Source organism: Atta colombica, unplaced genomic scaffold (assembly GCF_001594045.1).
Source record: "Atta colombica isolate Treedump-2 unplaced genomic scaffold, Acol1.0 scaffold52, whole genome shotgun sequence".
NCBI classification, from domain to species: domain Eukaryota; kingdom Metazoa; phylum Arthropoda; class Insecta; order Hymenoptera; family Formicidae; genus Atta; species Atta colombica.
In genome coordinates, this window is record NW_017259542.1 from 1,271,643 (window position 1) to 1,282,166 (window position 10,524).

The 10,524-nt window shown below is 32.4% G+C and overlaps 1 protein-coding gene across 2 annotated transcripts in view; it reads left to right on the plus strand.

Moving 5' to 3' along the window:
* Nucleotides 1–10,524, plus strand: part of LOC108691836 (ras-related and estrogen-regulated growth inhibitor-like) — a 41,718-nt gene that overhangs the window by 8,980 nt on the left and 22,214 nt on the right. For both annotated transcript variants that reach the window (XM_018199768.1, XM_018199769.1), the window contains exon 3: nucleotides 2,531–2,607. In XM_018199768.1, coding sequence (XP_018055257.1) covers nucleotides 2,531–2,607 — 77 coding nt within the window. The remainder of the gene's footprint in view (nucleotides 1–2,530; nucleotides 2,608–10,524) is intronic.

Genomic DNA, 10,524 nt, shown 5'->3' on the forward strand with positions numbered 1-10,524 from the left:
AAAGCTCTACATCACATATATATATATATATATATATATATATATATATATATATACATATACATATACATATATATATATAAAGGCAGAAGAATTCACAGAAATATGAGAGTTTATAAGAATCTAACTATCTCCACTCTCTGAATTTCTCTCGAGTTTTATAAAAAAAAATCTGTCTTTTTTTTTCTCGTAAATTTAGATATGTAAACATGCAAGCCATGATACTTTCGAAATAGCCACTTTATATTGGTTTCCAGTGCATGACTTAAATTTGATCTCTCGAAGGAAGATCGAGGATGATCTCTTTACCGGCAATTTCGATTACAAGGCATTCGTACACGATCGCGGCGTCGTCGTTTTACAGGACTCTGGAAGATAATCGGTCCTTTTCATCTCCACGATGCAGTGTACTTGTTGTTATTTTGATCTCGATTAACAATGCAAATCTCTCCTTGCATGGAATAAATCCAGGCAATGATTTAGAAAGCGAGTCTCGTTATATTGTCGATTCTCTCGTGCGCGTGCGCGGATGGGAATCCCCTATTTTGTCCGTGCGCGAAGAAGATTACATCGTGTATCCCGTTTCTTCGATAGATCGACAATAGATCATATGTACCGGAGATGGATGAGATCTCTGGCAAAAGCCGAATCCGCGCGATCGGTGACAGTTACATTTCCAGTTGCGACGAAAGTGTGTCACGGTTAATCCCTTTTTTTTTTGGTTAACTTATCGTTTTTATTGTATCTCTTCATACTTTCGATTTCTTAGAAATTAAATCTTGTACTTTTATCAAAATTTCTCATCAAAGATTTAACTTTCCATAACGTCTGATATGCAAATTGTTCCTGTATTTAGATGGGACTACAATTAGATTTCTAGACACTTGCACATACGTCCGCCTTATCTATGAAATAATTCCATTCGTTAAACATCCTTCAATCTTAGTTATCTCCGTTTATCTAGATCGCTCGATTTTTTTCTATAAGAATATAGAAAGAATTTTCGCGTCTTGTAGAGTTCAAATTGCATCTCGCAATCTTGGAAGTTCCTTTTCTACATCTATCAGTTCTTATTCTATCGATATTTCTCGTTCAGGAGGCTGCAATGAATTTTTTTCTCGCAACGCATGATCAAATCGTTTCTCTATTAACATTGACAATAACTTTCTCGAGCGTAACAACCTCTAATATAATGAGCATCTTTATTTGCCGCAGGAATACTACGCCCCTTCAGCTCTATACTACCGATACTACGAGGTGTTTATAAGTTTATTTATCGCTTATTTATTGTATTTAATTCTATTAAGGCTATTGTGTTCGATGTGCTTCCGTGTCTTCTCTTCTGTTTCTTCTTAAGTGCACGTGCTCTTCATTTTAATCAGCTCCGAGAAATATGAGCTCTCTTTTTTTCTTTGTCAGTATACCGAAGGCGTTAAGTTTCAACATTCAAAAATCTAAGATACAATAGATATTATTGAGACTCAAAATTTAAATATTAAAATATGTAAAACTTTAGAAATACAAGAAATCAAAAATCACGGTTCGGAAATCCTAGAAATTCAAGAACTTATTGAATCAAAATTATAATGTAAATATGATTATTTAAAAACAGGATTGCTACAAATCTGGAAAAACTGGAAAAACCGGGAAAAGTCAGGAGAAAATATAAAAGTGACTGGAATTTTGAACTTTGTTCACAATTCTCTTAAACTGCTCTTATTCCAAATAATTGTTATAATTTTTTAAATATATCTGACGCTTATAGTCAAATACGTTAAAAACTTGTGCATTTTAAACGATTTAAGAAAAAATGATTAAAATTTATATTTTATTTAGTAATTTTATTTGATCGCCACTTTTTTTGTCATAACTGCATTCTTTTTTCCAATTTATTTTTTGTTGATTTGAATTTGTCCCCAAAATTTTATTACGCTACTTTTGCATTTTTAATAATATAAGCTAGCTTTCTTACAATTCTTGATTCTAAATGTTAAAATTTTTTGTATATTTTATAATGTTAAATTTTTTACATATTTTATATTAGTCATGGAAATTTCTTAATTTTATGTGGAAAAGTCAGAGAATTTTAAAATTTATTTTCTGTGGCAATTTTACAAAATTTCAAATATTATAATGAACGTATGGGATTTTTTTAAGAATGACATGTGTAAATAATTTGTGTAACGATCTAAAAATTTAAGTCTTAATATACGACTTAATATTCGAATCTTTTTGATCACAAATTTTCGAAAAAGCGAAAGCCACGTGTCAGTAATCGTAATGACATAGCAGCGAGCGTAGCTAATTGGAATTGTCGTTACCAACTGCTACGACACTTTCGCGTATTAGCCGCGTTTTCTATCCTTGGGAAAATGTCGCTTTTCCAAAGAGATCAAATCATCCAAATGACATTGATCAAGAAAAATCATTTTTTATTTATCTCGCGAGTTATACAAAATCTTAAAGTGATAATAATCGTGTTAAAGATATTATTATAACTGATTAAATATATTAATTCTATTTGTTGTAGATTTTCTCTATCGACATAGCGTCACTATTGATAATGTCACAACGGAGGTCGAGATACTTGACACATCTAGGTGCGAGGTAAGTTTCTATAATGATTATGTATTAAATTCAATCAATTAAAAAAATGCACATATTAAACATCTTAACATTTGTATTTATAATGTATAATTTTAATTATTAATTATATCAAAGAATAAAATGATGAAAAAAAATCTAGATTCTCTCTTTAATAGAATGAAGGGAATAATTTAAAAAGTTAATTGTATTAAAGATTATCTTTCTTACATCAAAAGACTTCATCATCAATCTTACTTAAATTACATTATTTGAAATCATAAAACATGCGCTTTTCTTACTACATTTACATGCGCAATTATCTTTAATGATGAACTTGACAAATCGATTTACTTCTTTGAATCACATTCGATTGCACTCTTGTCACGAGAATAATACAAATCGATACAACGGTATCTTGTGCATTTATATATGTATATATTTTTACGAATCTTTCATCCTTATATAATCTGTAAGAAAGAAATCCTGTGCATTCAAAATGAATTCGTTTCGCGAGCGTCCCGAGACGAGACAGGGTCTTTCAAGGGTCCGGTCTAAATATATCTTCTTTCAACGGAGGTCCCGTATATAAGGCTCCTGTAATCCTTAAGGCTTACATTCATCATACGCTGGCAAAACGAGTGACTCGCAAATCGCGAAGACGATGGTCTTGCAGAGCGATTTTGAATACTCGACACGCGTGTCCTTCTGTTATCTGAAGAATCTATTTGAGAATCAATTAAATGATCTAGATATTTCAAATAAATTTTATTTTGCATTATATACAAACGCCATAGAAATTAACAAGCATAAAAATACTATTATTATATTTTTATCTATTATGTTAAAATGTATTATGTTAAAATATGATATATCATATTTGACGTAGTCAAGTATCTAAAATATTCAGATTGATCTTTTTTTCTATTTTATTTTGAAGTGTATTTATTATTTCTTAGGATAACTCTTTGTAATGTGTGCTTTCTACTTTTTGATGTATACTATAGAAACATATGTACTTTCCATACTTTCTCTGAAAAATGATACTTAACTGTGAGTCTTCTCGCAGATCGGCTCCAGGGCGATCGTCTCTACCTGACCTTTCCTAACCCGATTCTTCTAGAACACAATAACGAACATCGCACTGAGGCGGAAATCCTGCGAGCTGGTCCGTTAGTCCGTTAACATTGTCCGTTTGAATTGAATAACGAAGTCTTTAAATTCGAATCTAGGCGACTGCGATTGCACGAACAACACATGGCTTCACCTGTCGCGATCAAAGAACTCGTTGGAATTTCAGCGAGGAATTTGCTTATTTATAGCATCGAATAAGGCATTGTTTTTTTTTTTCTTCTCTTTCTATGAAATCGTTGTTAGGCTCGGGAATGTAAACAACAATAAATTTGCGTAATGATATATTGATTCGATTTTTGAAGTTTTTTTATTTATGTTGTGTAAAGAGTTTATGTTTTAAAAGTTTACAGCCACGAAATTGTTTAACCGAAAAATTCCGAAACTAAAGTGCTTCGTTTTTTTAGTTCTCTAATTTTTAAAATCTCAAGTCCGTTCAGCTTGTCTTGTTTTAAAAATTAAAAAGTAAAAAGCGATTCTCTGAAAATCTTTTGAAAATTTCTAATCTTTCAAGAATTCAAAGCTGCAAAATTTTTTTAAGCTGCAAAAGTCGTTTGATAAATTATTATATTATTGAAACGATAGTTTCCTTGTAATTTGATAATGAGAAAAGTAGTTTTTACACAGTAAATTGCAATTATTGTTTTTGCGGATCCCACTTCGGCTCCGGTTCGTTTTGGCATTTAACTGTATCTTTCCCTCGATGAGCGGTGAGAAAGTTCATTCATAGAAAGTATTTCCTGCATAAGTTCAAGTATTGCGACTCTCTGGCGCCTTTTCAACGTGGCAGAATGACTGCGTGCGTTTATTACGTTAGAGTTAAACATGAAACGTCATACTTCAAAGAATAGATTTTTTAACGTCAAATAACATTACTGTCATAGCCTCATTAATTTATATTCAGTTGTCATCGGAGAGACATAGAAACAATAAAAATGTTAAGAAGGTGTACGTTTCTTTCTGATGACGTATAAAAATAATTTAAAGCGATATAATCATTTTAATATAATTTTTTGTTTTGTTCAAAATACCTTGGAATGTATTTGTGACTTTCTCCTGGGTGGTGAGACGCATAATTTCCGCGGGATGAAGATTTTAAGAGATATTTTAAAACGGATTTCCAAAAGCTCCGCTTCTCACGTACTCGTCACACGCACGTTGCCACACCGACACCCGTTGGTTATTCGGTAGCCTCACAACGAGACTCGATCAGGCCCGGGTTGTTTTTAGCAAACTGGTTTTTCTACCCGGGGCTTACAATTACCGGCTTCCTTTTTTACGCTGGTCCCTGAATGTTTGCACCTGTCGCTTAAAAGACCGCGAACCATGATCCGTAGGATAGCAGGCTAGATATCGATTCTTCGTCTTATATTGAACAATTGATATGTTTTTCACTTCTTAGATTTTCAAATTATCAAATTCGTCTGATTCTTAAATTTTTAAACTTTTCAATTTTTTCATCCAAACATCGTAAGTTTATAGGCAATTAAATCCTAATAGATATTTATATTGATAAAATTTTGTTAATTTTATATTTTATTATTTCTCGAATGTTCTTTAATTTTTAGTATTATTTTCCTCATAATTCGTGCCTCAAGCTTTAAATTTTATCCGCGATAACTTCGATATTCAAATTATCTCTTTTAGAGATACGAGTGCATTGAGCAACACTAACTACACGACTCGCTGGCAAACAATGCTTGTCCATTTAGAGAACCTTGTACGTGGAACGCGTAAGGATGCATGCACCGTTAGCTTGTAGATACAATAAATAATCTGGAACAGGAAGCGATACTGGCGATTTGTATATGTACGCGCATAAAATTATATTTTTAATGCTTCTTCATCCGCTAACATTGTTAGATTCTTAAAAAATATTTTGACAAAGATTTTATATTTAAATGTAACAATTTTTTGCAATATTAGCTCTATACTTTACGTATTTTTTTTTTATGTAAAATTTATTACTGATCTTTATATATAATACACACAGATGAATTAATTAATGTGATTTTTGCTTCTTAAAATTTTCGGTTTTAGATTCCGACATTTTTGTACAATTTTTAGTTGTTGCTCAACTTGATATTCAAAGTGAATAGAAATATTTCAAATTCAGTTTAGCAAGAAAACTTAAGGAATGCTGTTGGGGAACAGGATCTAGGAAGATCGATATCGATGTGGATCAGTGTGGCAGTAGTGCAGGAAGTCAGATTCCGTATCGAAGAAGAAGCGGAGATTATTAAATACACCATCAGCGGACAGTTCTTTAATTCCTCTGTATCAGACCAATATATCACATTCAACGCGTGAGGTCCCATTGTGAACGAAACTTTTAAATCGGTTCCCTTTACTCTCGGCAAATACTCTCCGCGAAGCTCCACTACGTGCGCCAGGATCAATCAATCCTGGACAACGCGCTGTTTATCACGACTGCAATATTTACGAGCAACGTATCGTTTTCATCTCGGCATTTTTGTTATCAGGTTGCGTCGACTATAACTCACGTTCAACTTCAGTAAATCCGAAAGCTGTCGACTGTCGTGTGATTAAAATTTTTTACATTGGAATATGATTATATGGACGTTTACCTGCACGTTCTATGCATCTAAATTTCAATCTCCTCCAGTTAAATTTCAATTTTTCAATTTTTGCATTTGTCAAGTGTCATAATTTCATATTTTCACAGTCAGACTTCCAATCAGGCTTTTTTCAGATCTTATATTTTTATATTTTTTAATTTGATCTTAGGTTGCTTGATACACGGAATGAATGATTATACTGAAGTTTCTGAAAATTTAATTAAATACAGATTTAAAAATAATTTAATTGAAAATAATTACGTAGGGAACTCAAATATGATGAACAATCCTGCAAAAAGTGCAACAAAATTTCATATTTTAGCACAATTTGAGCATAATTATTTTAATCCAATAAAATTATTTTCTATATATTTTTAAATACTTTAGAAAAACCGTTTTCTTTTGCATGTATTCATGAAAATCCTTATGTTCTGATATTGCCAAACTCGTATGCATTCAAGTTACTCTTAAATTATCGAAGACCCCAGGCTCTCAAGTTACTCGTGAGAGAAATCCAGATACTGATTATCTTAACTATATCTGAAAATCGTGCAATGGATATTAGAACAAACAGCCGATAATTCGTCGCTAAGCTAAAACCTCGGCCGCACCAATAAAATACATAACGCACCGTTCGCCGTGTAATCTTCCAATTATCCCAGCATTCTTCTCACTTTTATCTAACTGCGATATTATACGCCTGGTATATTATATTTAATACCACAGGGGGAACTAGCGTACGATTCGCAATAGGTTCATCTTGTATTTCGACTGCGACACGCTGAATATTATCGCTGCTTCATCTTTGAATGTATTGTAGAATCGTAATCATCATCTTGTCTTTCTTATATTTCGAATGCATATACTGGTATCAAATATTTTATAGAATTATCAAATTTCTTCCAATCTTATTACTAATAATAAATAACTTTAAATATGTACGTATTAAATAATTTAAATATTAATTTTTTTCTTCTTAGACATAATTATTCTCTCTATCTTTTTCTGATATTTGATAAGTACTCACTATAATTCATTCAACATTTTTGTTTCTTACAAACATACTGTTTATCGCATTATAATATGTGAAAAAATATATATACAAGTTTCTGAAATATTATTATTTTACGACATATATTATTTCGATATAACTGCATGTAAATAAATGTGATTCACTTTTCATTGTAGCTTTATAAGTTATGATTTAACGTGAATCGTGTATCTTTTTCCGTGGAAAAATTTCTTGCCTTGATGATAGCTAATCACGTTGCGCCAGACGTTACGAGGATGCCGTGGCTTAAAGGGCACATAAGCCTCGCACTTAAACGCGCTCTAATCTACGGAATTATCTGTTTCCGACATTCCTAAGTAACGTGCACCCCTGATATCCCGATACGTGCGGTCCGACGATACCGCGGGTGCGATCTACCGGCACTTAAAGTGCATGAACCCATTGAGCGCACGTGGTCAATGTCCGCGTTGTGCTCGCATTTTTTTCGGCTAGAACGCTCGAGTAGCGGATATCGATTCCCCAATCGCCGTTAAGATACGCCTGTAAATCGACCAGGACGATTCACCGTACAAATGTCCTTGCAGATAAGCGCCACGCAAAGCTGACCGCAATCTGCATTTGCCAATAAGGAAGTGCCCGGTTCTGCTTTTGACAGATATCATTTGTTACGTTATTTAATCTCTGCTACTTGATACAGCTTCTTTAAAAAAAAAACTTATTGTATCTTTTTGGGGATAATAATTAATTCATTATTTCCTCGTTATAATAGCAATTATCCATCGAAAGATGCATGATAAATAATTTTTCGTAATTAAAAAATTTTTACCCAATGTATTTTTAATAAATCACTAATACGAATTACATATACAATTCTGCGTATTATATTGAATCGTCCGGAAAGTTCGTGCTGACTAAAATTTAAATTTTAGTATACATTTATTAAATTAAAATTGTCTGCGTTTCAATTTTTCTTCAATATCGGCACGAACTTTCACGACTCAATATTTCTATAAATATGATATTTGATATAAATGCTCTCGTTTATGTTTATCATAAATGCACTTGATGCATCTTAAATGGAATATGAATATAGCAGAAATAAATTACAAAATCAGCTCTTTATCTATTGCATGCTAAATTATCTTTTTATTACTGAAATCTGAAAATCATAGTTGTATCCAATTGATATCCCGTTATTCATGTCGATAGCTACTGAATTATGAGTAAAATCTACAAAGAATTAGATCTTAAACAACGTTATTTTTTTAATTTGTTCATAATATTATATAAAATAATACATCGTAGCTGAATATTATATATTATTTTTGCTTTAATTAATCGAGATATTGAAAACATCATAACCTCCCAATGCTGATGTCATAAACGCGTTTATGCATTCACGCGAGTATTTACATGGTTGTAGTCGTTCATGTTAGTTTAGTGTGCTTACCTTTGACCATCTTACGCGTCATGTTAATGACGAATACCGTTCTAATGCGATGAATAGTCTCGAGCTATCTCATTAACCGTGCAATAGAAAAAATAAGGGAAATAAGAATTATAACGAAAATGTATTGGAAGGAAATCATATCTTGATGAAGCTATAAAGGAATGCAAGTAAAAAGTTTTATTTTCTAAAATTTATAAATATACTTCAAGGGATATAATAGAAAAGTTTTATAGCATAGAATCTTAAAGATTCTGCCGTCGCGATCGCACCTTAGATTTGACAGTTCTCAGATTTCTTTAATTTGCTTGTTAATTAACAAGCAGACTAACTGAATGTATTTAACGAAATGTAACTAACTTAATTTACTAAGTTACATTTCGTATTTTTTTTAATCCGCTTTTCTTTTTCGATCTACAATCCTTCTAGTTATTTCAAATGTGTGATCAATTTAATGGATTATGTCTTCTTCCTGCACTTACAAAATATTTAAAAGTATTTTTTCTTTCCAATCTGCCGACAGAATTGACAAAGCATCCGGTTTATCAGGATCGTATAATGCTGAAAGAATTCAGTGACGCTCCTGGCCTCGTTATGTTTTTTATATATGCGAATTTTCTTGAAAAGCGCGCGATGTGTGGTATCGTCGATAGCAATTAGCAATGTGCAATGTGGCGCTTTAGGCACGCGTCGAGCGACAGGTTGAGAGGAAACTGATGAGAGAGGAGGCCCTTTTTGCAGCCGGTCTCTATCCCGGTGTGCGTGCGTCTGACGCACGGACATGCGGATCGTGATGTCAATTACTAACGAAGACAGTCGGCAGAGCTGACTGTCACAGGCAGCACCAGCCGCAGTGACAGCGGCACGCGTCTTAAGTCGCGTTCACAAGACCTGCGAGAAACGGCTATAAATCCTCCTCCTCCTCCTCCTCTTCCTCCGGATGCCTGGAACGTTTCTTGCTGTTGCTGATGTTGCCCGCTAATGCCCGCTAGCGTCTCTACGAATCTAGACTTAATTAATCTCAGAGCGCTACTGTGTTTGCATTCAACTGATAATGAATTGTCTTCATTAACATAAGTCTAAAGAGGAATTCGTTCTACACTGTTAAATCTATAGTCAATCTATATATCAAATCTATATCTATCAAATTTAACCTAATGTGAGTCGCTACTGCTCCTAGTAAATATATCGTTGTTTTATAATAAAATGATAGTTTTATAATAAAATGATTTAGTAGGCGATTTACATTGGATTAAATTTGACACTATAGATTTAATATGGTATTTGCAGCTTGTACTAATGTTTAACAGGATTGGGTAGTAACTAGTTAAAATGTTAAAAGTTAAAAAAACTTAAAAAGTTAATAACTTTTAACTTAACTTAGTTAATTTTAAATGCATTAAATTTTAATTTAATTAAGCTACTTTTAAACATTAATTTTTTGACTTTTTTTAAGTTAAAAAATTTTGTTATCTCTTCTAAATATCTTAGAAAAATAATAAGATATAATAAGTCTAAGGGCATATATTCGTAATCCGTTCATATTTTAAGACCATCTTAAATAATTTCTTAAGATGCTAATATAGCCTTCTGATTGGTTTTATACTTTATGCATGAGCCAGATCTACAATAGGTGTTTTAAGCCTTTAAGTTATAAGAAATTGATCACAGTCAAATATTCTTCTCGTATTCGATTGTAATTAGTCAATTTCTTATGGCTTAAGAACTTATTAAAAAGTGTTCTTCTGTATGTGGCTGGTTTTTTAAAATAT